The following is a 25775-nucleotide window of genomic DNA, read 5'->3' as shown; positions in this document are numbered from 1 at the left end:
AACTCCAACATTTCAGTTTCTCGTCAGATTCCAAACACCATGTGATTGTTGAGGGAGTAACCTTGAACAGAAACTTAAAATGCCTTTTTCGAGCCTTATGAAAAATTTCTGATGAAACCTTTAGGTTTAGTCACAAGTTCCACCAGAGGAGGAGACCAGAGTTCTGTCTGTCCATTCCTGAAGCCCCTGTGCATGAGAAGATGAGGGGATGTCCTATCACTAAACATCTGTTTTCCAGCAGTGCAACACAATCTCCTGCAGCAGCTGGTGCGTACCTCATGCCGCACGCCAGCTTCCAGACTGTGGGCTGAGGAGCAGCCGGTGTTCCCCACGGCAGAACGCTGCCTGGAATGCCGTGGGAAGCGGCTGAACAAAGGCAGCGTTAACTAACCCCGACCAATACACAATCCACCTTCCCCTACATTTACATCTGTGCTTTTGTGAGCGTGCACATGGGCATGGATATTCTTCGTGAGGCTCACCCCACCAGCCTCAGTCATGAACACGGGGCTGAGACACAGCTCCACCCCGGAGATGATTTGACAGACATTGCTCCAAAGCCCAAGAGCTCAGCATTTGCCAATCCAAGAGCAGAAATAGCTCCCTACTTCTAAAATACTCCATTTCTACACACACATTTCAGAGTTCAGTATTTCTCCGCTTTATTTTAAGCATGCAGACAATGCATTCCAAGGGCCATACCACTGCTCCCTTTCCCACTGCCCACACAAATTCCCACCATGTAACAAGCTGACTATCAGGGCTAGTTTAGACAAGTAGCACTTTTTTTCTCCAATCTGCATCCGCTCCTAGGGCAGCACTGGGAAAACAGCAGCTGTGAATCACATCCCAGCAGGACAACACCGTGCAGCCACAGCAGGCAGGTCTGCCACGCACACCTCTGCTAATGGCACTGCTACCCTGCCACAGGCTTGCACGTCTGGATTCCAGCTCTGCCAGCACCAGCTGTGGGCCAGCCTCACAAAACAGCTCTGGCAGAAGCACCAGCAACTGCCTGGGGGATCCAAGACATTTAAGCTACTGAGGGAGATGGGAAAGCTGAATTAAGACCTGCTATAGACCTGTGTGAAAAGTTTCTGCATTTATTAACACCCATGCACCAGACATGCCCAAGGGCCAGCTATGAGATGCTTAAGATTGGGGATATTGAACAGCAGAAGGAAAGAGCTCTGTGTCCTGGAGTACAGCCCACCATGAACCCACCTGCTTCTCCATATCCAGGAGACTTGCTAGCCATGCCTGACTACTGCTCCCAGGGCACCTCCCGCCTGACAGCCTTGGCTGCTAGAGAAACAAAAAACACCACTTCCTAAAGCAGATCAATTTCCTAACACACTTGCAATTCCTGCAGTAAACTAAGGAAAATGAAAGCAGATTGACTGAAAAGCTCACTTAATGCATGCTTTTAAAAAATAAAAAGCAGACAAAACCAAAAAACCCAAGCATTTGCTACACCCTGAAAGAAATGCATCTTATGCACCCAAGAGAAAGTATTTTATTTCTTAGGGTAAAGCTGATGCCTTCTCATACCCTGGCTGGAAAAAGACCAAAAACCTCCCCGTATTTCCATCTTCAATCAGGCTGCTTCAGAGTTAGTCACAACCACTGTACTACTTTCATGTATAATACCATCACCACCTCCTTCTGTTCACTGGAAAAAAAAACCTAAGGCATTTAACTCTGCAACTATATTTAACAGAAGCTTGTATTTAAGTAATACTTCCTTCCTGTCTATAAGGAAAGGACCACAGCAGGCTACCAGCAGATCACACCAGTTCCATTTATTTACTATGAAAATTATTGTTAACATCTACTTACCCACCCGTGCTTTTCACGGGAAAGCTTTTCAACTTACCCAAGACATGGATAAGACACCTACAATGAGCATCCACTAGCACAGTTTACAAAACAAATCCCAAAACCATTAGACTTGGAACAGCAGTTTTATCTTTTGCATGTCTTCCCCATCTCGTGCCTTTGTTCACTGAACTCGGCTGCAGCTGCAGTTTGGTCTGACCTGAAAACACTGAGCTCAAAAACCACAAGGACACGATCTGTGCATACAGGCTTGACAAACACAGAGTCCACCACTCTACAACAGTGAGGTTAAGAGCATGAACCCATTTCATTTTCTAGATGAATTTGAAATGTCATTCGCTACTCTTTTAATAAAGCTTGATTTTAGGTCCAGTATAATGAAAAAATCAAATACAGTGACAAATTGGTTAAATCAGCAGGTAGATAATATACAGCCAGTATGCAAATACCATGACTCTTTTGGAACTTAATTGTCACACCATACAGTTACCAACCAGTTAAGAAAACAAACACCTTATCTCTACCGAACTCTTACTTCCCAGCTGGCCTTTCATTTTCCTGCAATCCCTGAGCTGTGGTGTCCATGTGGAGGGCCGTGAGCGCAAGGCCAGCGGGGCTCTCCCAGCTCCCCCGTGCCTGAGCGTGCACGGAATGCCCCGAGCCGAGCCGAGCCGAGCCGAGCCGAACCGAGCCGAGCCGAGCCGCCGTGGCACGGGAACAAAGCTGCGCACACAGAGCGCGGCTCCGGCCCCGCGCCCGGACCGCGGCGCCCTGGAGCGGTGCCACCTCTGGCTGCCACACAAAGACAAGAGCCACCAGGCCGTGCACACACAAACCAAGCGTCTGAAACGCCAGCGGCACTCCAGACTGAGGCAGATGTCACCGCAAGAGTCTCTGCTTTCCTCCTTTTCTAAGGCATCTCGCACATACAAATGAGCAAGATGAAGCCCATCTCTTCCCGGCTACCAAGAGCACGCAGTCCCACTCACCCTCACATCTGAGCATAATTCACTGGCCATTCATCCTGGAGCATGACTAGAATTAGACTGACTGCCAGGAATTAGTGCTAAAAGACCCAATATCAATAATTAAGAAGGATTTTCATTATCTTACCTCACAGTCTTTAGCTATTGACAATTACTGGTGCATGTTCAAACTCCCCCATACCAAGGGTGTATGCTGAGATACAGACTTAGCCAGCATAAGAACAACAGGGGACCAGTAAACTTTAAGAGCACAATATCTAGATCCGACCTGCTCGCACCAATGAACAGAACTACAAGCCATTTCAGGCTAAAATACTTCCTTGGCACCTGCATGGGGACAGGCAGCTCTTGAACCTCTACCTGGTACATGGTAAATGCATTTGAACACTCCAAACGGCACATAAAGCATCTCTCAAGACCTGGCAGCACTTCTGTGATTGGGATTTCAAACTTCACACTGTACCATTCGACAATTTTAAATAAACAATGCACTTACATTTCATAACAGTCTAAGCAGCTTGATAATTTTAAATAAACAAGCTACACTGCAATGGCAGCAGGACTACAAATAGCAGAGACAAGATTATCAAAATCATTTAGCATTTCTCATACAACTCCCATGTTTCAAGAAGCCAGTCAACAGTGGCAACTCAGAACAAGGCAGATATTTATTAAATGGGCTGATCTGGAAACTAGTGGGTTTGGGGAAGTCCCAGAATATAAAGTGTTAGGACCCAACTACCATCTAAACTCAAAGATGGCCTTGAGCAAAAGCCTCCTCTTAAAAATGCAGCCACACAACTTATTGTCAGTTTAACAAAACAGCAAGTCATAAGAAAAGCATAAAATGTTTAATGGAGAAATCAAATATTTGAAGAAAGAACAAAGCTGGGAGGATAATACTGTAAAGTCACACCAAGATGGATGAAACTTTAAAGACTACAAGACTAGGCCAAATAAAATGCAGCAAACTACTTCCTTCTGAGTTGCCAAAACAATATAAATTTGCTTTTCCATCTTCAGATTGCCTAAGATAACTCTGGATAGCTCCTTCTGGGATCAAATACTCCTCCTGTTGCTTACACAAGTTCTCATCAGATTGCCTAAGATAACTCTGGATAGCTCCTTCTGGGATCAAATACTCCTGTTGCTTACACAAGTTCTCATGATGTAAAAGTCAAGTGATAATTCACCTAAACTCACGGCAAGTTCATTTGCGCTTACACAAGTTCTCATCATGTAAAAGTCAAGTGATAATTCACCTAAATAGGGTCTCAACTCTATAGATGCAGACTGTGCTACGGAGCTCTACAGAAACACAACAGCAAGTCTCAAAGAAAGCCATTAATTCATTTGTTTTTCTCCAAACAATTAATTTTCCTGCACATCACACAAACCAGAATTGATCCCATGTCTACTGCTGACACACTAAATTTCATTCACTCTTCCTGTTCTAGTCTCATGAACACACATTGTATTCAGGTCAGGTTCTTATACATACACGTCAGCAGAGTAGAATTTAGTGCCTTACATTCTTTAATGATCTATTTGCTCTGCACCACTCTCATAGCTATATGCAAGTTCATCATCCAGAACAAGAAAAAACTTGTTCAGCAACAATTTCTCTAAATAAAAGCACATTCAGTTTTTCAACCTGCAGGAATTGCAAAAGAACATAGGCAAGTGTCATATTAATCACTCACTTCCAAAGCTATTTTTTGTTCCAGAAGAAGCAAAACGCTGCAACAATTACTCATTACAACTGCTACTGAAAGACAAGATGCACAGATAAAAATCACAGCCAGAGTAACAAATTTTAAAATATGAGTCAGTTCAACAGAACTGAAACAAACCAGGAATTGGACCATCCCTGTGTTTTGGCACATGACTGGTAGAGACTTGCCTATTGAAGTTTATAGGCACCACAGGAACAAATCCACCCATTCAAATAACATGCAAGTTTGGAAGGAAGCCAAACATAGGCATGACTGAATAAAATCTCCTCAAGCCCTGTAACATCAGAATTCCTATCTTAGGATCTTAATTGCATGTGGCAATTAAGGCACAGCATGTTACAGAAGGGATGAGGAAGAAGCCATCACAGAGCCAGGACGTTCCAAACTCTACCTGTATCTCTTGCACAGACTCACATGACTCAGGGCAAATCCCTTCATCCTGGTTTCTCCCTCTGTGGAGTAATGGCTCTCCAAGAGCCATGTGATGCTCTTTGCAGCAATACCAGCTTTGATACCTCTTTGAAGAGCAAGATACAGACTGCTCAGAGATGTTCACCCTCACCTGAGACTCTATAATCAGTTCTTCAGTACTTTCACCACTGGCCTCAGAAGCAAAGCAGACCTAATGATCAGCAAGACTAAGGGAAGACTCTTCTACCTTTACAGGGAGAACACTCCCAAGTCTGCCAATTTTCAGTTCCACTACACAAGAGGGCTTTAACACGTGATGCTCAAGGACAGAGCAGCACGTTTTCTGCTACCAAACCAAAATCAGCACTCCTTACTCCACTATGACAGTCACCTAGGATCAAAGCTGGAGTTTTTTTATTTCCAGTTGGCAACCTTCACTTTTCTACTTTCCTACTTTCCTCCACCCTGCCTCCTCTGTTCAGAGGCCCAGTTTCACAGATGAACCCACCCATATCCAAGACATCCCACTGGAACCAGAAAAAAGTAACCAACTTAGACAAGCGTGAGCAAAGAACATGCAAATGTGGAGAGGAAAGGTTCCTACCTCCTCAACCAGGAGACAAACACTGAAGGAGACTGAAATCCATTCCCAAGACAACCAGGGAAGCGGGAGCAGAGGAACTGATGCTCCTTTCTCGGCAGCAGCCAGACAGTGATGCAGAGACACACAGACTCTCCTCGGAGGAGAGCAGGGGCTTCAGGATTGCCACACGTGTCCATCCTCTGGAGGAGCACAGGCAGGACAAGCCATCTCTGCCGCAGCGCAACAACCGAGCCGAGATGAAGTGACCTGCTAACCACCCTCAGACTGCCAGCCCCAGGCATCACTAACAGGCACATACCCCAAACACATCAGGAAGCAGCTGTTCACCAGCACACTCACGGTTTAAAGTAAGCCCATGAACACAAATGAGGAAAAGCTTCCATTTCATAACAGATGCCTGCAAATCTAACAGTTTCCCAGGAAAAGGAGGCATCTGACGCAACCAAGTTACAATGAGGCGAGTGACTGACCCTGCCTGCGCCCTGGGTTAGTCCCCAAGCAGCCACCCAACCCTCACGCTGCCCTCTGGCAGGCACGGAGCATTCATAGTGTCAGTTAACACAGCTCAGCTTACAAACACCGACCAATTCCTTCAACTGCGGCAGCCTGCTTAGCTGGAACATTACAGAGGCAAAAAATAGCTGCAGCAAGCAAAATATAGCACAAGGTTAAGGAATTAGGAGAATGAAGACAAACAAAACACTGTAAACCCAAGCAATGCCAGAGACAAGCGGCACAACCTAACTGAGCACCTCCAACACCTCCCCTCTGAACCAGAGGTGACACCTATTCAGCTGCAAGTGAGACAGCCATCAAAGAGCATCTGTGCACTTTTACAGAGCCCACAAACTTCTACAGCTGGAAAGGCAGCTGAGCTCACTCCCTTAACACGCTTATGCAACACGACATGCTCGTTCTTCCCTGCTGCCAAGGCCAAGCGTGCCAGTGACTGCGCTGCTCCCTAGACACTGAGCCCATCCCTGGTGTTAACTTCTGCTCTCCCCGCACAGAACCACCGCAGGAACCCCTCCCCGTGGTGACATACGGGTTACTGACTGACAGCTCTGCTCCCACACTGACAGCAGCCCCCAGAAACACATAGCCTCTTCCCACAACTACTGGCTCCCAGTTAGCCTGTGTCTGAAGAGGAGTTCTACTGCTTTTATCCATTTTTCTTTTACATGATGAGATGCCAGACACCGAGATTTCATTTTGAAAAAAATTCAGTTTAGCCTGTAAAACACACCAAAAAAAACTTGAAGATCCTACACAGCCTCTTTAAAAGCTTCTCCATGTCCTCCTCAGACACAGCTAACCTCCATTCTCCCATGCTGCCTTATCCTGTGAGGGTGTCCAAGAGCTTTCTCCTGCAGCACATCTGCACACATACCCCTCCCCTTATAAATACTGTAACATTAGCATTCTTTATCAAAATGCAACTGCAAGGAAAAAGGCAAGTAGATGGCACACACATTGGCACATCTGTTTTTCCTCAAAATTTGGCAAAGGAAAGATGCCTTGAGTATTTGTGTGACATTTACATGACACTGCTACAAATGAAGTTCCTTCTCCTGTAACCATCTGACTCTCAGCCACTACTGGCCTGGAAACTTAGCTGGGAATTACTAGATTCCCAAGTACTTCCTCTTCACTTAACTGCTGCTGGCCACACAAAAAGGGATATCTTGTCATTACCACTGGTTGCCTGGGAGAAGAAGCCAAACCTTTCCGTGTTACAGCCTCCTTTCAGGTAGCTGTAGAGAGCAATAAGGGCTCCCCTGAAGCTCCTTTTCTCCAGTTTCCTCAGCCACTCCTCATATGACTTACTCTCTCTATAAGCCTATGAATTCAGTATACCCTATATTTTGAGATCACTGTATCATCTGAAATAAAGAGGGAGCACGAATGGTGGCAGGGAGAGCATCATGAACCAAAAATTTAAAAAGAGCCATGTCTTCCGTTTTCTTTGAGTTAGTGATATGTGCTTTTGACTTTAACAAGAAAGAATATTTTACATAGCAAAAGCCTCTAATTATTAATAATGGAAGAAAAATAAGAATTTCATCTAGAGGAAAATGTCTTTAAAGTTGTCATTATTTTTATAATTTAAATGGTAGTAAGTTTTTCATAGCAATGTGACTAAAGGATCTATCATAATTCTTATATTCTAATTTCCTATTTTGCTAAGTTTGTGTCACACTATTACTGTTATTTAAAAGCAGAAGTTGGCATTTAAATGTTTAATAATTACTCGGTTGTAGAGCATTTGTAAAGATTAATGTATTAAAGGGATACATTGAGGATGTATTGCAGGGATAGCATCCTCAAAAAAGACCATAACTGCGTGCAGTTAACAGAGGCGCTCCATACACACACGGTGCAGGAAGGAGTGTCCGCAGGGCATGCAAGGACTAACAACTGGATAATCAAAGAGCATTAGACCGCGTGTCCTAGGAGCTGAACTTGGCCCCGGCTGTACAACAGATGCCTTTGTCGGCCTACAGATGTTTCCCAACCTGCTAGTTTCTCCACCCGTGTCCCAGAGGCACACAGCAGCTCTGAAGAGCACAGCAAGAGCAACTGTTCTGCTCAAGTGCCACCACAGCGGTCAGCACACCGCATGTGTGACTGCTCAAATGAGAGAACTTCATTCTGTGCACTATGGTACATGAAAGCAGACATTCACCTCAATATCGGTGTAAGACAAGGATCACAGCCAAATGCCCAAACTGCTTTTGGTTTGCCTGCTCGTTACACTGAGCACAGCTCCATGCTGTGCCAGCCAAACGAGGCTCTTTTTTCACCACGTGAGCTGCCTTCATGAGGCTCGGGAAGCCCCAAGAAAATCCCCACACACCACAACACAGGCTCCCCATCTTTCACCACCCAGAAATCAAAAGCTGCTCTAGGATCTCAGCACCTGCCAGTCTGCAGATACACTTGATGCAAGGCAGCTGTGACTATTTTGGGGCGTGCAGAAGCGCTTCACGTGCATTGTATTATGCTTTCAGCCAAAACAAAAGTCAGTTTCAAGTGCTCACTCTGCTTTTTCTCCCTTATATCTTGAACTGGAACAAACCGTATCTGCTGCTCCATTATTAGCAAAGCAAAACTGTTTGAGACAGAATAACAGGCTTGACCTTTACAGTCATGTGCAAACAGAAATGTTTCACTCTGGAAAAAAATGGACATGACCAAACCAACTCAAATGCCACAAGTCAGCTTTCCAGACAGCCTTCCAGCTCATAATCCACCTAAACAACTGAACTAGATTACAACTGAACATAAAACAGCAGCTTCCACAGAGCAGCAAGTCACATGCAATAACCAAATTAACCAAGACCAGTACTGCACACATCACCTTGGCTCACAGGAGAACACTAGCACACCCCAGCACAAGTAACCCCGCACCAGGTACATTCATAACACCTGCCAGAGAAAGAAGCTCTCCCAGAGTTAACAACTGGGGCCACACCTCGTGGAAACACTTGGAAGCACTAAAGTTCATAGATCCATTACAATGGCATCGCTCTTTATTTACCTCTCCAGAACAAAGAACAACAAACAAGCCCCACCTTGAGAGGAGATGAAGCAGTGTTAGCTATACAGAATCCTGCTTCCAAATTTACAGAAGCTGCTGGAGCTGCAAATCCTCACAATCCCTTGCTCTGAGGATCAAAAATGATGGTATAAAAGGTTAATTGAGGTGGGGGGTAAACAAAGGCCAAGAGAATCATATGCACAACACAAAGTTTGTTTATTTGGATTACAAACTGACCTGCTATTGCTGAGACCTAAGGTAGAAAAAGCAAAAACCACAACAGAACATTCAAGACTACACAAATTTCAAAAGCAGTTTGAAAGAACTTAAATAGCATGACTACCTACAAATGCAAGAGAGCTCACAAAACAGAACCTGGATCTCTCAATTAAGGTTACATTTTTCTTAGGCCTCAACTACAACAGCACCAATGTAAGAGGCAAACCAAATCAGAAGAGTTATCAAGTACTTGCAAAGACCACACACAATTAAAGTATGACAGTAGAACTCACAAGCAGCTCATTCTTTCCCTGGTGTAAGAGACCAGAGGAATGGTTGACTGGCTCAAAATAACCAGGTGGAAACTGTGCTAACAGGGTGAGCTCGGCATAGGTGAGACAGCCACTGCTCCTCCCCTGCCCCACACTGTAATGGCACTGACTCCCTCCCTGGGCCAAAATGGCACTGACTGGCCCACGGCCTCACCCAAAATGGCAGTGACTGGCCCCCGGCCTCACCCAAAATGGCACTGACTGGCCCACCGCCTCACCCAAAATGGCAGTGACTGGCCCCCGGCCTCACCCAAAATGGCACTGACTGGCCCACCGCCTCACCCAAAATGGCAGTGACTGGCCCCCGGCCTCACCCAAAATGGCACTGACTGGCCCACCGCCTCACCCAAAATGGCAGTGACTGGCCCCCGGCCTCACCCAAAATGGCACTGACTGGCCCACCGCCTCACCCAAAATGGCAGTGACTGGCCCCCGGCCTCACCCAAAATGGCACTGACTGGCCCACCGCCTCACCCAAAATGGCAGTGACTGGCCCCCGGCCTCACCCAAAATGGCACTGACTGGCCCACCGCCTCACCCAAAATGGCAGTGACTGGCCCCCGGCCTCACCCAAAATGGCACTGACTGGCCCACCGCCTCACCCAAAATGGCAGTGACTGGCCCCCGGCCTCACCCAAAATGGCACTGACTGGCCCACCGCCTCACCCAAAATGGCAGTGACTGGCCCCCGGCCTCACCCAAAATGGCACTGACTGGCCCACCGCCTCACCCAAAATGGCAGTGACTGGCCCCCGGCCTCACCCAAAATGGCACTGACTGGCCCACCGCCTCACCCAAAATGGCAGTGACTGGCCCCCGGCCTCACCCAAAATGGCACTGACTGGCCCACCGCCTCACCCAAAATGGCAGTGACTGGCCCCCGGCCTCACCCAAAATGGCACTGACTGGCCCACCGCCTCACCCAAAATGGCAGTGACTGGCCCCCGGCCTCACCCAAAATGGCACTGACTGGCCCACCGCCTCACCCAAAATGGCAGTGACTGGCCCCCGGCCTCACCCAAAATGGCACTGACTGGCCCACCGCCTCACCCAAAATGGCAGTGACTGGCCCCCGGCCTCACCCAAAATGGCACTGACTGACCCACGGCCTGCAGTAACCCAGACCTGTTGAAAGGTTTTCTCCAGGAGAAAGCCAAGCTGACCCCCAGAGTGGGGAGATGGGGAGAGAGCCCCTGACCCTCTGTGGGTTCATGACCAGCTGGCTACTGAACCTCCTGGGAATTTGGTTGTTTCCCTGCACACCACCCAGAAGGAATCAAGCTACCTTCCCTACTGAGAGGCCCCTTTTCACCGAAAACTGCTTTAACCACCATATGTACTAAACAAAGCAAACATTCTGTTACACAAACGTGAACTACTGAACTTGTAAGTACTTAATGAAGTACCTAACAAATGAACTTTACACCACTCGAGTGGCCTTGTCCCTGCCTCTCCATGGTCACTTAGAAAAGCAATGGCCTCCTAAGCCACAGCAGCAGAGGCTCAGCACCACACAGCCCCGGACTCACCACTTCATCAGCCTGGATGATAGAAATAAACCACTGGTACTGGTTTTATTTTTATAGTGGTACCCACTATATTTTATATATTATATTATATTTTTATTTTTATAGTGGTACCCACTACCACACAGCTTCTCTCCACACACACAGGGGCAAAGCAAAGTCACATGTCATGTTCACTCTTTGCTTTGCAGCCCCTCTGGGCACCTCTGAGAGCAAGGGGCACACAGAACTACCCACGTCTCCTTCAAGGAGCCTGGCATCTCACCTCCATGCTCCCCAGCAATCCAGTGGCTGGCTAGGGCGTGAACTGCTGTGGGGAGAACACGACACAGCACTGCTTTATTCTGCTAAGATACAACAGCACATGCCCCACGACTCCATTCACCAATTCTCAACGAAAACAAAAAGTAAATGATGACCACCTTTCTCCATCCCATGGAAATCAGCTTCCAAACCAATCCAGTCAAGTTGGAGAAGGAAGCTGGAGAGTCCTCTGGCCTTATTTTTAACAGCTGTAATTGCCTCTTTCTTGCTTCATCTGCACTTGTTAAACACATACCCATATACTCAATTACAACATTTCCCATAACCTCTTTGGTCTGCTCCTGGTACAAAGACAATGCAGAACCTGGCAAAGCCTTTATTTATTCAGCTTCATCATCTCAAACCCGGCCAAGCAATCAAGACACTAAGGCAAATGAGCATCCTCCAATGCCTACCTTTATAGCAGGCAGAAAAATGACTTTTACTGCAGTAATTAAGCAAAAAGACTTTGTGAAGTCCAAGTCAAGGCAAACAATGAAGTAACCAGTATCACTATATCAAGCCACAACTTTCCATCTCCTCCCCGTGTAAGACAAAAACATTTTGAGAACTTGCTAGTTTTAACTTTCCTTTTCACTCTTCACAACAAACTGTTCTGCGCTGACATTTGAGATACATTTTAGAGCATGTTTCATACCTGGCCACTTCCAGTTTGCTGCAATTTCTCAACCCTAAGGTTTTTTTCAATGCTGGAGTTTCCGTAACTGCAGTTCCCCATGCACCACCTGTAACTTTCAACAGAGAACTCCCCATATTTTTATTAGATTTCACTTTCCAAGCCTGAACTGCACTGCAAATACTCTGCTTCAACAAAAAGAAAGACAAGGCCTTCACTCTATATCAGTCACTTATTCCACATATTTCTACCTAGCCCTCAAAATACACAGGAATTAATTTTCTACATCGAACCTTAAACAAAATTAACTGCTTTTTGCCCCATCTCTGAGAAATAAAAAGTCAAAACACATACCTCCATCCAACAGCATACTGACCACTAGGTTATGGAGGCCAAGAAATGATCACAGAATAGGGGTGTTTAGAACAAAAGAAAACATCTAACAGCCCAACAACTACAGCTCTTCAACATCACATCTTCTTTAGTAAAAACATGCATTTCCTTCAGATAGCATTATACTTTATTCAGAACAACTGGATTATAATGCTCCACACTTCTTCCTTTAGAACACTGCAATAAGTCCATTTTGTCCAAGACTAGAAAAAAGCATCAGGAGGGCAACACCTGCATCAACATGGGATATCTACCCAAAGATAGATTCCAGCCCTGCAGCCCAGGCAGGTCATTACAACCCCAGCTTTTCAGTCCTCCAGTTCCCCGGAGCTCAATCCTCCACAGCACCAGGAGCTGCCTTCCTAAGGCTACTCACAGCAAAAGCTGGAAAGAGGGTGGGGGTTAAACAGCTTGCAGAAAACAAACATATCATGCTATTAATTCTAACAGCTAATAAAAAGACAATATACCACACCTCTGCTAACAGAACACTGTGCATCTCCTCTCAAACAGATTTGTTAAGATGTTCAGATTCATTAACTGCATCTATCATTAATGCCTCATAACACAAGCTCTAACTTGGATGGCTGTTAGCATCTTAAATGCTATTTCATCAGCACTGAGTAATAGGAACTACCTGACAAGTTTACAAGCCTCGGTTAAACTCAGTTATAGAAAATAAAAAAAAAAATAAAGCCTTGTGCAAAGAGGACAGGAGAAAAAAAAAAGTTTTCTCCTCTGCCCTCCCTACAGAAAGATTATTAACCAGGGGATTTGTAAAGTGTTCAGCATTAGTTACAGGTAGCAATATGACTAATGTAACAGCAGTAAGACACAGTTCTTAGAATTAATTGCTGCTGAGGCAAGGGGTTGATTGTCAGCGAGTTACTCCCGGATAAAAAGCCCTGTCCCGATCCACAAAGCCTGGTGTCAGCTGGGAGCACCAAGCGCCACCCGGACACTCAGTGACAGAGCCGTGCCCCGGCACACACCTGCAGCACACACACACCCTGCGAGGGCCCGGCTGCTCCCGGACAGCCAGAGGAGCTGGGGGAGCCCGGCCCGTCCTCCCAACCCTGCACTTGTGCCGCCTGCTCTTTCCTCATCCCCCAGCCCCTCCGGGTCCTCCCTCCCTACCGGGGTAGCTTGGAGACTTTGCTCAGCATGCAGCAAATCTGCACTGCCCCAACCCTCATCGGTCCTCACCCCAAGCATCCGTACTCAAGAGACCGAACAAAACCTGAAGGAACAAAAAAGCAGTACAAAACATCTTTCAGACTCAAAAGTAGGAAGTTAATTCACACAACAGTCACATGTTAAAATTTGGACTTCCCCTGCCCCCCCAAGGGCTGTCAATTTGTTTCTGCCAGCTACAGAAAGGAAAAAAACCCATAATCTGCAGTGACTCTAAACACAGAACATTATGAGAAAACTTTTAATGATGTGCAACAGTAAACAAAGCACTATAAAATTTCCCTCCTCTCCACTACATACGTTTTCTGTGATATCACCTCAATTTGTTCAAGGGCCCACTGTCTTTATTTTTTTAAAGAAAGCCTCTGTCTTGCCATCAGCCCAGCCAAGACTTGATTTTCTGTCAGACCTCCTTCCAATGACTTGGAAGCAGTTCCCAGCAAGGGCCACCCAGACCTTAGGCAACCAGGTATGCAGTTGGCTAATTCCTGACACCACCTTCCCACCCCAAATACAAAATACTGCATTCTAAACATCGCGTACCAAATCCACCTTTCCATAAAAATCATTCCTAGACAGTAATGAAAAGCTAAGTGCCACTCCTGTGTTCCCGTTCCAATCAGTAATATCATCTTCATGCACTTGTTAAAACCGCATCTTAAATCTCCACAAAGAAATGCACATAATCAGTGAAAGTTAACTAGTATAGTTACACATAAATATACTTACACAGCCTAAGCAACACACAGAGGAACTCCACAGAGACGTTTTATTTCACGCACAACACCCCAAGCAGTGAGCTGTAAACACTCAGTAGCCATGAAAGGTACAGAACCAGCCCTAAGCTCGGTGACCTGGGAAGGGAATTACACTTTACACATCGCACCAATTACCAGCTCTGGGAGACGAACCCTGCACTGTTTCCCACACACAGTGCGAAACTCAAAAATGGCTCTCCTGCTGGTGTCCCACGCCAGCGCCGAGTAAAGCAGTGCAGATAACAAAGTCCAGCCGAGCCCACGGCTACAAAAACCCACACAACTCTTCCCTCGGTGCCAGTGGAAGTCCCACGACACCAAGTGCAAGCTCGCCACGAGAAGCCGCGCTCCCTGCAGCGAGGGGAGAGGCTCCACAGCACAACCCGCCAGCGCCGCACCTCCACTCGTGACCGTGACACCGATCCGCCGCCTCACACCCAGGAACACCAGCAATTTCACTCGGTCGCGTTCCTTCGGGGGCTTTTCTTTCACAGCAGGGGGCAGAGGCAAAGCAGGCAGGCTGGCGGAGGCGCCGGTGACACCTCACCCCGCCTCACTCACCCAAGGCGCCGAACCGGGCAACTCCGAGCGCCCCAAGGAGCCCCCGGCCCAGGGAGCGGCCGAAGCGGCACAGCCCCATCCCCGCCAGCGGCTCCCCGCGGGCGAGCGACTCGGCGGGGCCGGGAGGGCCCGGCTCCGGCCCGTCCTTACCTTCGGCAAGCGGCTCCTCGGGGGTCACCTGGTACCGCCCCACCGCCAGCGCCCTGCCCAGGGCCACGCCGCTCGCGGAGCCGCCGCCCGCCGTCCCGCCGCCGCCGCTCCCCTCGGACTTGGGCATGCGAGAAAACTTCTTCATGGCGAGCGGAGCCCCAGGAAGCACCGGGGAGGAACCGGAGGCAGAGCGGCGGCCAGGGGGTGCCCCGCTTCACATGCCGGCCGCGGCACTAGCTTCTCCTCGCCCGCCGCCGGCTCCTGAGGGGGAGGAGGAGGAGGAAGGAGGAGGAGCGGGGGGAAGGGGGAAGGAGCAGCCACAGCTCCGGCCGGCCGGGGCGGCTGAGGGGACGCCGCGCGCTGTGCCCGGCCCTGAGGGGAGCGCGGCCCCGAGGCGAACCTGTCCCTCAATCCGCCCTCGGGCTCGCCTCTCGCCGCCCGTCGTGCTCTACCGACCCAGCCCGGAGCGGGACGTGCCCTCGGGAAGCAGTCTGCGGGGAGGAAAGCGGTGTGGAGACGCGGTGAGCGCGGTGGTGAAAATGGCGCTGCAGGCCCAGGGGTGTGCGGCCTCGTGGGTCTGTGGGGTGCTTCGAAGGGAAACCTCAGGGGGGTGGTGGAATCTCCTTCTCTGGCTGCTTCCTGTGCGAGTTTGACTGGATGATCTCCAGAGGTCCCTCACAAACCTAATCTAAATATCTGTTTATCTGGGAAATAGGTGTGAAAAGTGTTGATGATGGGTATGAATTCCAGTGGTGTGTCTCCACATATACTCTGTGCACAGGTTTGAGGGTGACTGAAAAGAAAGGGTGAAATGAAGTGTCTGGGCAGGTAACCATCAGCAATGAAATTTAAAATGTACATTTTCCCCTCTGTTGAAGTGTTCTGACCAGGTACAGTTTCCCTAATAGACATGGACAAAACAAACCAGGGAGTTTTCCACCACTGATTCACAGTGCCCAGGTTGATTTCACATGGGAGTCCCCCACGTGCAAATAAAAATGTGGTACTTGTGTGGGGTTTTTTTCTCCTTACCGAATGAAAACCGAAAAGTTAGACCCACACAGGTGAACGACACTCTGTCAGTCTCTCATTCAGGAATGAATGAAGCTGGGTTTTTGGCATTGACTGTGGTAGTTTTCCACTGAGCAGGTAAGTTTTGATGGATATCACTTACAGTCACTGGTTCAGTAAAAACTTCTGAGAGGTCCAAAGTGCAGATCTTCGGGGGTGATGTTTCAGTAACCAAATTATTTTCAACTTAACCATGTTGCCACACTCTTAGTCAAGAAAATGGCAATGTGTCTGTACTGAAGGGACAGCCTGTCACACGTGGAAAGCACTGATAAGCTGCTGGCATGGGCAGTCCCCTTTCTGAGGTCGCTGCTGCCCTCTCCGTAACAGCAGGTCAGTTTTTCAACAGCTTACAGAGATTAATTCGCAGTTTCCCTTGGGAGAGAAAGGAATTTCCAGTGCAGATAAAAGGAGCAGAGTTCTGTGAGTGGGATGGCCTAAGCAGGAGTGTTGTAAAAAATACTGTATTTCCTAGCAGCCAGTGTGACTTTGGAAGTGTGACTGACTGACATTTCTATAAGCTGTATTAACATCCAGAAAGGAGGAGTTGTGAGTTGTCTTTCACTGAAGGTGTGGAACCCAAAGTAAACTTTGCTCCCCCTTTAGTGAGGTGAAGCCTCTCCTGTGGTTCAGTCACAGCAGGGATGCTTTGTTCTCCTGCATCTGCCACGTGTGCAGCAAACCCCACCTGTTTAATGCAACACCTGTTCGGCAGTGTGGCAAACAGATCAGAAAGGTGTTTGCACTACCTAAAAAACAAACAAAACAAGTTTTAATGAAAGTCTTCACAAGCAAGTGTTTTGTGGCTGGTGTAAAACAGTAGATGGTCTGAAGAAAAAGCTGGTGGTAAAGAACAAAAATCAGAAATGCAACTACTGAATTAAGGAGAGATCATTGGGGGGAATGATGGCCTGTGTAATGTATTTTTTCTTACACTGTCAACTTGATGAATTGTGAAATCATAGGTGGTACTCAATTTCATTAAAAAAAAAAAAAAAAAAAAACAAAGCCAGTATGACTGTGGAGCCAATACTGACCTTTCACTGCATGGAAACAAAGTCCCAGTCACCTGCTGTGTATGTCTCCACCACAATATTGGAACATTTTACTTGGGGTCTAAAACGTAGACACATTCCTGCCTTCAGAGAGCTGTGTGGCACGTAAATGACCCTCTCCCTGGCCCTGTTGGGCACGTAGCACACACCCTGGAGGCTCTGTCCCAGCCCGTGTCACAGGAGCAGCTCTGGAGGGGTGCTCAGCACAGCAGTAACTCTGCCTGTGCAGGCTGCCGGAGGCACTGCTTGTGTCACAGAGCGTGTCCATCGCTTCATTTCCCAGCCCTGGGAATCTCAGGACAGGACAGCTGTCCTGTCCTGGGAGCAGAGCCGGGCAGCTTGGAGGAGAGTGAGGAGCTGTGCCACCTGTACAGTCAGTGCAGTGTGTTAGCTAGACAGCTGTAAAACCTTTGAGGATTTGTGGGGGAAAGCTCCAGCTGAGGACAGCGCTTGAACGTGCTTCACCTGGTATTTCTTGGGGTGTGAAACGTGGTGGTTTAATCCTCTTTAAACTGAATGGCTCGGATACCAGCACCTTGATTACTGCTTATCGAGCGTTTCTTTCCTCACATCTCTCCCTGCTCATAACTCTTTCCTCTATACAATACATAAATTTGTTTTAAATCAGTCCCGTGAGGACAGAACAGCTTCCTGCAAAAATATTGAAAATGCATTACAGAAAGTATTTATTAAGGCGAAAGAGAAGTAGAAAACTTCCTTTGTGTGGGTGTTGTTTTGGAAAGGCGTCTTGCTGCTTCTGGATAAACTCTTTTCATTCTAATTACCCAAACTGAGTGTCAGAAACAAAAGGAAAAATTATAATTTTATAGAAATGTGTCCTTTATGTATTAAAAGTTTGAAGGAAATTGGTAATAGAGGATCTCAAGTGTTCAGCAATTACTGCAGCAAATTGTTTTTTTGTCTTATGTGGGTATGTGAGGGTTATTTTCTATTTTGTAATAATTCAGTCAGTGGGAGCAAAACACTGTCAGAGAGTGGGTTTGCCAATAAGCTCTGCTAATTCATTTTCCCCTCTTACTGCTTCATTGTTTTGTTGTTTTGCTTCTGGTCCCCTGACAGCTGCGAGAAACATAATTTTACACATTTAAGTAGCTGTGCAAACTTTCTATCTCAGTAAATCCTGTGTCTTAGTTTTGTCCTGGTGACCCTCGTGCAGTCTGGTTTAGGCACAGTTACTGAAACCACACAAAATGTTTGTGATGAGCTAAAAGCTAAGCAAACCCCAGGAGACAACTGGTTTGGGTTTGGGTTTGCATTTTTTCTAGGATGAAGTCATATCCCAGCTCCACATCTTAAAGGCAGGAGTAGTAATGAAAGGCTCTTTTGCTTTGCTTTATTATAAATACAAAATTATATACGCAAAATTGCAGAAAGAGTTTGGTGTGTTGTGAAATGTCTTGGCATGGAAAATAATGTTGATGTGGGGGGGAGAATGAAAAGCAGAGAACAGGAGTGGAATCACTTGGAGCAGAGGGGTGGCTCAGGTCAGTCCTCTGAGGGCTGCTTCGGTCCGGAAGGTCTGGGCAGCCCTGGAGGCTCTGCGGTGACCTTGTGGCAGAGGCACATTTTCATTCCTTTCAGTTCCTCTCATCTCGTCTAATCAGGAAAAAAGCACATGGAGCTGTGGAAAAAACTAAGCTGCTGATTTCCAGCTTTAAAATGGAAACAAACTGAGGAGCCAGCTGGTGAAAATATTCAAGGTGAAAATAGCTGACATCAGCTTTGGTGACACCCAGCACAGCTCTCATTGACACTGAGGTCAAGAGTCTTTTATTGCAACAGAGATTCAGTCATCTGTGCTGCAGCCAGCGTTGGTACCAAACAAAATATAAATTCCTTGTAGAGAGCACAACCCCTGGCCCATACAACGAGGCAAAGCAGGGAAAACAAAGGCAAATGTGCTGGTAGGAGTCCTTGGTAGAAATCCGAGGGGAAGGAATTGCAAAGAGCTTATGAGGGGCTCAGAATTGTTTGCATCTGACCTGGTAAATTGCTTTACATTAATAATAGTCTGTTTCCTTTCTGGAGCAGAGCAGTCTCCTGTGTTTGTGCTGATGACCAGGCCTCTGGCTTCATTTGATAGGGTAACATGTTCCTGCTGGCTGTGAGAGAGCTTTCTGAGATCCCTGTATTTGGCCTCTTGCAGTTGAGCTCTTCGCCATCCGTTGTCCAGGTTCCCGGTCATTCCCAGCTCACCATCAGTCTAGTTGCTTTCATTCTTTCTTGGAAGCAAGGCCTGATCTTCCCCTTGCTGTAATTACTTACTTTTGCGCTCCTAAAAATGCCTAAGGAGTGTATTATGTAGAAATGCAGTGTGCCCTGTGCAGCCTTTTTAAGGAAGGCTGCCATCCCAGCTTATTTAATGAGTCTTACCAAATTGTTCTCTTCCTTGAAAAAGTTACTCAGGTGACTAAAACACGTGGCCTTTCTCAGCACTTCCTAATCACGGTATGGGCTTCATAAAAGGACTGCTGATGGTACTCAGAGATCTGTGGTGCAGAGTGTTTCCTTCCTGAAAGCTAAACTTTGTTACAAGAAAACTAAAATGCCCAAATTCCAACACTAATACTGCTCTGCTGCTTCTACAGCTGCTTTTGAGATAAAAAGGACAAAAGGTGAAGGTCAAGCACAAGTGATGAGCCTGAATGGTATCCTACTTCCAGCAGCATACAAATTTGACTGTAGCATCCTTTGTTTAAGTACTTTTGAGAACTAAATGCATTACTTCATAAAAAGTATTCAAGTGCCACTGAAAACCCCCAGAGGCATTGATGTATCCCAAAGTCAGTTGTAGCAGTGAAAAGTCTTGGAAGAACCACAGGCATTGAGGTTTAAGAAATAATTTCATTTCAAATCTTTTTACTCTTTGCAGAGGTAGGATTTACTGTTGAGAATTGCTCTATAAAATGAGCAATGGCCTTTTTCCCTCTGTCCCGTGTATTTTTTGAGTCTTAGAGAACTGCAATATTATCTCTGGTCATTAGTCTTTAGGCTAAAATTTCTTAGTTCTTGATATAGTCTTACAAGCTTCCAGAGAGGGAGGAAAAAGCTCCCTGGAACAGAGAGTCGGGGAAGAAAGAATGGCTTTTGGGTCACAAGTGAGCACTCTGTGCTGCTGCAGGTGAAACCACAGTGACTACAGAGGTCACTGCTGGCTGACTCCTACCTTTAAAGGCCCACTCACAAATGCAGTTATAAATACCTGGGCCCAAGTGCGTGCTGAATGCCACGGGTGAGTCTCGGGCACAAGATGGATGTAACTTTCTGTCCTGGGTAGGAGAGGTGGTCCTTAGGGGGAGATCTGTGTTGGATATCTGTTCATTTCCTTTGATGTAAGGGCTGTTACACAGGAGAAATTGGTCAGTGTTTGTCAGTGTTTGCTGCTGGGAAGACAGGAATAATTAGTCTTAATCTACAGGAGAGAAAATTTAAACTAGACAATTCCTGTAATTAGAGTGTAAGGAATCAATAGAAGAAAACTCATTAAATGTGGCATCCCCAGCAAAAAGGTGGTGAAAGCTTTAAATTTTTCAGTGTTCCATTGATTCTCTTTAAAGGCTTAATAGGTAATTATTTGTTCAGAGAAGGTTGAAGTTGAATTGCAGGTACACGTAGTGGAGCTGAGTAGGTTCACCCAATTTCAGTATTTACATATATGCATTTATGACAAAGAAATGCTGTGACTCAGTGGAACCTGATGTGACCTGTACCAGAGATGTTAGCTTTAGACTTAATGGCCCCAGCCCACAGTGTGCTGGCTGCTTTCTTTTACTCTCCTGTTCGTCTGTGCTTGACTGCAATGGGCCTTCAAGGTGCTATGATGTGGAGTTTACTGTAGACATTATTTCAAGTTTTGTTGCAAAGTCAATAAAGTAGTATAGGTTAGCTTACAAAGCACATGAAAACTAGATTTAACAGTAAAAGAAAAATCTACTTGTGGGGCAGAAGGACCTGCACAGGCCAATAAATCTGGATTTGTGACAGGATATATTTGGGAAAAGGGATTGTGCGCTAAACCCAGCAAGACTGTGAAGTGTTTTCCAAATTCACTTTTTAAGTTGGTTAGGACTTGAAAGATGATTGCTGCAATCTGACAAGCCTTCAAGACACACTTTTTTTTTTCAGAGCATGCATGGCTTTCCAATTGTATTGGTTTTGCCTATAAAATTGTGTAATCGGTTAAAAAAAAATCCTTTCTGCATTTTTTAATGATTTTTTTCTCAGTTTGCAATTGCAGTGACACTTTCCCTGCAGGACTCTGGCTTATCACTTCCTTCTAGCCTTTGATCAGTCTCCACTAAATGCCTACACCTAGTCACTACTGTTTAAACAGAGCTGTCACAAATAATAGTAATGCTTATAACCTTTACTATTCAGACTTGCAGTGTCCATGAGAGGAGATGAGGAAAAGCAATCCGGCGAGCCTTGAACAGGGCCTGGGCACTGCCCGTGTAAACGTGGGTGCTGCTGAGGGACAGGAGCACTTGATGCTGCAGCCAGCAGGCCTGGCTGTCCGGCGTGAGGCACTCCTCGTTCATGGGCGATTCCTACAGACCTCCCAGTCCCTGTGCACCACCCGAGGGACATCAGCACAGACAGGAGGTAAGGAGAGAAACCCTGGAGGTTTGGTAGAGCCGATTGTCCTGTGGGAGCAAGGGTACAGTTTCAGGGACAGCCCAGCTGTGCGCCGTGCCAAGTGCAGGTTTGGCAGTGAGATCCAGCGGAGATGAGAGCGCGGTGCACGTCAGCTGGTGCTCAACGTTTGCCACTGCCTGGAGTGATTAAACTCTGGGGGCTCACGTTCACTCCAGCGTAGCAGGACCGGTTCAGACGTAGCTTAATTAAATCGCTGCGGTGTGCACACCGCTCAAGCAGCTTCTAAACTGATGTAATTAAATCAATCAGGGCAGAGTCTTTATTCAAACTGTTGCTCAAGTACTTCATCCGTGGTCAAAGAGATCGTTTCTCCCTGCTGCCTGTGTGCCCTGGGTATCCCTGGAGCGTAGCGGGGCATTCGTGTTTATTTGTTGCTATCCTGCCCTGTATCAGACTCGACTGTTTATAAAATAAATCAGCCGAGTCCCACTTACAGATCTAAGGCAGCCTTGTCTGTTATGCTGCTATCTGTTAGCATTACTGTATGAAAACCCAACAAAAGGCTAGAGGAGGAAATCTGGTAAAGACTGGACTGGACAATGTTGTTAAGGTCATGACCCTGGTATTGATATGCAAAACATGAATAAGATAAAATTATTTATTTAGGCTGCTCTGTATTTGTATTCCAAAAAAAGATGGCTAATTAAACCCAAAAGCAGACAATTTGCACTGCCTCTGGGAAAAAGATATAACCATGCAACAGCAGACAGACATAAATATACATAGGAGCAGTTTGTCTATGTATGTAATAATACTGGACTAACCTGTAGAACCCTTTGCCGCTAAGGTCATGGGGCTTAACAGCTCAGGTAGATGCAAAGGAGACACCTACTTTGATATCAAGCAGGTTGATTAATTATTCAGTCATTAAAGTGCAGTATTAACTTTAGTGCTCCGTTCCAGGTGATGGAAAAGGTGTCTTCATTATTTCGATATCTGCTGAATACTTTTTCCTTTTTGGCATCTGGTGTGATGCACATTCAAAGCCTGGATGAGTCAGTGTCAGTTACCAAATTGTACTTCACATGGCAGTATATTCTGATATTGTTATGTAAATCCTGTGGTCTACCTAAAGAGCTCATCTGTCTGCAGAACACATATCTGTGTGTGCTAGAATTTTAAAGCAGTATTAAGATGTAAACATTTTTTTAAAAAAACCCAGTCCATTTAGTTAAAAGCAAACCCTGTTGTTTTCTGATGAGGGAAATAATGTTGTTTTTTTCTTAGCTTTCTCATGTTTGGTACCGTTTGGGAAATGAGAACAAATGTCTCAGTTGTGCTTCATTTAGTTTGGATTTGTTGATTCAGTAAGTGTCATTTCCAAAAGTGTTTTCAAGCCTCGCTGTCAGAATGAAGCCAGACACTTTGCAGTTAATAACTCTGGAGTTATCTGGAAATGAAACACACTGGCTGTGACCTAAGAAAGCAGAACCTTCCTACATTTCCTCCTGGTCCTTTCCATCACCAAGAGGTCCTTATTGACAGTAGCATGTGTGCTTAAATATCTTTTTTTGTAATGCGTATTCAGCTGGGAATACGTAATTCCGTAGATAAGGTACCAAAATCTCTAGCTGGCCTTCTGCCAGCCTTAACTGCTGCTGAGAAGATTCTGCTTGCATTTGTGAACTCTCTGCTTTGCACATAAAATGCTTTAAGACATGGAAGAACACAGGGCCTAGATTATCTTAATGTAGGCTTACTGCAGAAGGCACCTCTGTCCACCAGAAAATGTCTGCCACATTATAATGTGCTTGATTTAACAACTGTGTGGCTCAAGTCACAGCTTCCTGAGGAAAAAGAAAATTAGAGGTCATGCTTCTAACACCTGACTCCGGCCAGAAGGCCTGCTTGTACCACAGAATAACAGAACTAGTTTAAGTGTGGCTTGAAAATACAAATAGAGGATCCAAGAGATGTGAGCTAACCATTCCGTATCCAAAGGACTGCTGTGTTTGTGGGGCACAGTGCCCTTCGAAATGAGGTGATACCAGTGAGAACCATCAGATGGCTGGAAACCACACAGCCTGTAAGTAAACATGAAGTGGGAGGAGTTGTTTAGCCCAGCAAAGAGTCAGCCTCTTACTGACAAAGATAGCAAATGGGGAGGGATCAGTCTGCACAGTCACGTTCCCTTTGACCAGGGCAGAGATAGGGGTACCTGAATCTTACCAAATGAAATTTAGGTTAAACATCATGGACATGTTGTGTAGCTGCAAGGACAGTGAGTGGCCAGTGGAGATGGTGGTGTTTCCATCACAGTGAGGAACAGCCTAGACAAAAGGTGCTCAAGAGCAAGCATATTAGTTTTTAGTTATTCTCCAGGCAATCTCTTTTCCCAGGACTCTCACACTGATTCTCTGTGGATTTAACTGCTTTGTCACCACCCCACCTACACTAGCTACCTTCAGAGGGCCTGACTGGTTACATGTCCTGTGCAATTCTGGGCAACCTGCTTGGGTTTGGAATTTACTGCCTCTGTGTAGGACTGGAACACAACCTTGTGTGCCTTACCATTGAAGTATCACCTGTCACTGATACTAGTTCACATAATAGAGGTGCAACCTGCTCCACATCACGAGGCTCACCTAGAACCTAGAGCAGCAGCACTGCACTGTCCTCCCGCTCCCGCCTGAACTGATCAGGACAAATGCACACAGCATTTTGCAAGGGCTGAAAACCAGACTAGAATCCTGGCTCGGCAGCCAGAGCCTGAGTATGCAGCCTTGCCCAAGGACAGCTTCCTCTTTGCTGAGTGAGTATTGCTGACAATCTGTTGGTGGTTTTCGCTGTGTCTGCTTCCTGCCCTGGGAGCTGCCCCTTTTTAGTGTTCTGTGGTCCGGCTGTGTCCAGTGCCTGGTGACGGCTTTACGGACAGCTGCTACCAAACGCAGGGGGAAGCACAAGAGAAAACATGGGTGCATGCTCCAACAGCTGCTATCCAAAGAGCCTTCTGGGGCTTAGTGCACAGCAAGCACTTTGTACCCAGCTAGAGACAGTCTTTTTTCAGCCACATTGCCTGACAAAACAAAAATCATCCCCTCTCCACCTAGTCCAACTGTTTCATAACAGCTGATGTTGCAGCAAAACCCCCATCCCTCCCACTGGTAACAGACCTCCATTAGTAATGCAGGGTGTAGCACTGCTGCTCAGCTCTGGGTCCTCTTTGACCAAGGCCTTCAGAGCCATCCCAGGATGAGTGAGAAGCTAACCAGGTGCAGTCATGTCCACTCACCAAGATAAGGAGAGCCACGTTAGCCATCATTCCTTACTGACGTGGCATTTCTATTCATGCTTCCATTCACACATGGAGAATTATGATAATTTATAGCTAAAGCTCATGTCAGTTCTGCCTGGCTCTTCCTCCAGAAGATTTAGAAGTTTTTCTTGACGTTTTTCTTGAAGCTAAGTTGGTGATGAATTATCAGTGCCTGACCATTCAAATAGCCCAGTCCCACAGGGTTGTTCTGTTTCCTCTAGTCTCTCACTTGTCATTTGTTTCTCCTGAAGGTCCCATGTGCCAAGAGCTCTAATCCTCCAGGAAAATGTATTTAAGTTTTCCCTGTAATCAGGTGTACAATAGTGTATAATCTTTAAGGCAGACAGCATACTCCCCATGCAAAGGAAGCACTTGCATTTACCATGTGAAGCCTGCAAGACAAGTTTTCCTTTAACCTTCCACCTGATAAGTAGAGAGCTTTAGCACGGCTGTCAGAATTCCCTGAAGCAGAGGCTATAAAGAAGTAGTATTTGGCAAGAGCTGCTGTCATCTGCGAGGCTGCCTC

At 46.4% G+C, this 25775-nt stretch overlaps 1 protein-coding gene across 4 annotated transcripts in view; it reads right to left on the bottom strand.

The window, feature by feature from the left end:
• The window catches only part of BMP2K (BMP2 inducible kinase), a 50603-nt gene extending 35049 nt beyond the window's left edge, over positions 1-15554 (bottom strand). For all 4 annotated transcript variants that reach the window (XM_041426956.1, XM_041426963.1, XM_041426971.1 and 1 more), the window contains exon 1: positions 15191-15554. In XM_041426956.1, coding sequence (XP_041282890.1) covers positions 15191-15335 — 145 coding nt within the window. In that variant the 5' untranslated portion in view covers positions 15336-15554. The remainder of the gene's footprint in view (positions 1-15190) is intronic.
• Positions 15555-25775: the final 10221 nt, after the last annotated feature.

Source organism: Onychostruthus taczanowskii, unplaced genomic scaffold (genome assembly GCF_017590055.1).
Source record: "Onychostruthus taczanowskii isolate IOZ18803 unplaced genomic scaffold, ASM1759005v1 scaffold114, whole genome shotgun sequence".
Classification (NCBI taxonomy): domain Eukaryota; kingdom Metazoa; phylum Chordata; class Aves; order Passeriformes; family Passeridae; genus Onychostruthus; species Onychostruthus taczanowskii.
Note: the sequence above shows the minus strand (reverse complement) of the source record. Positions and strands in the feature narration are given on the sequence as shown.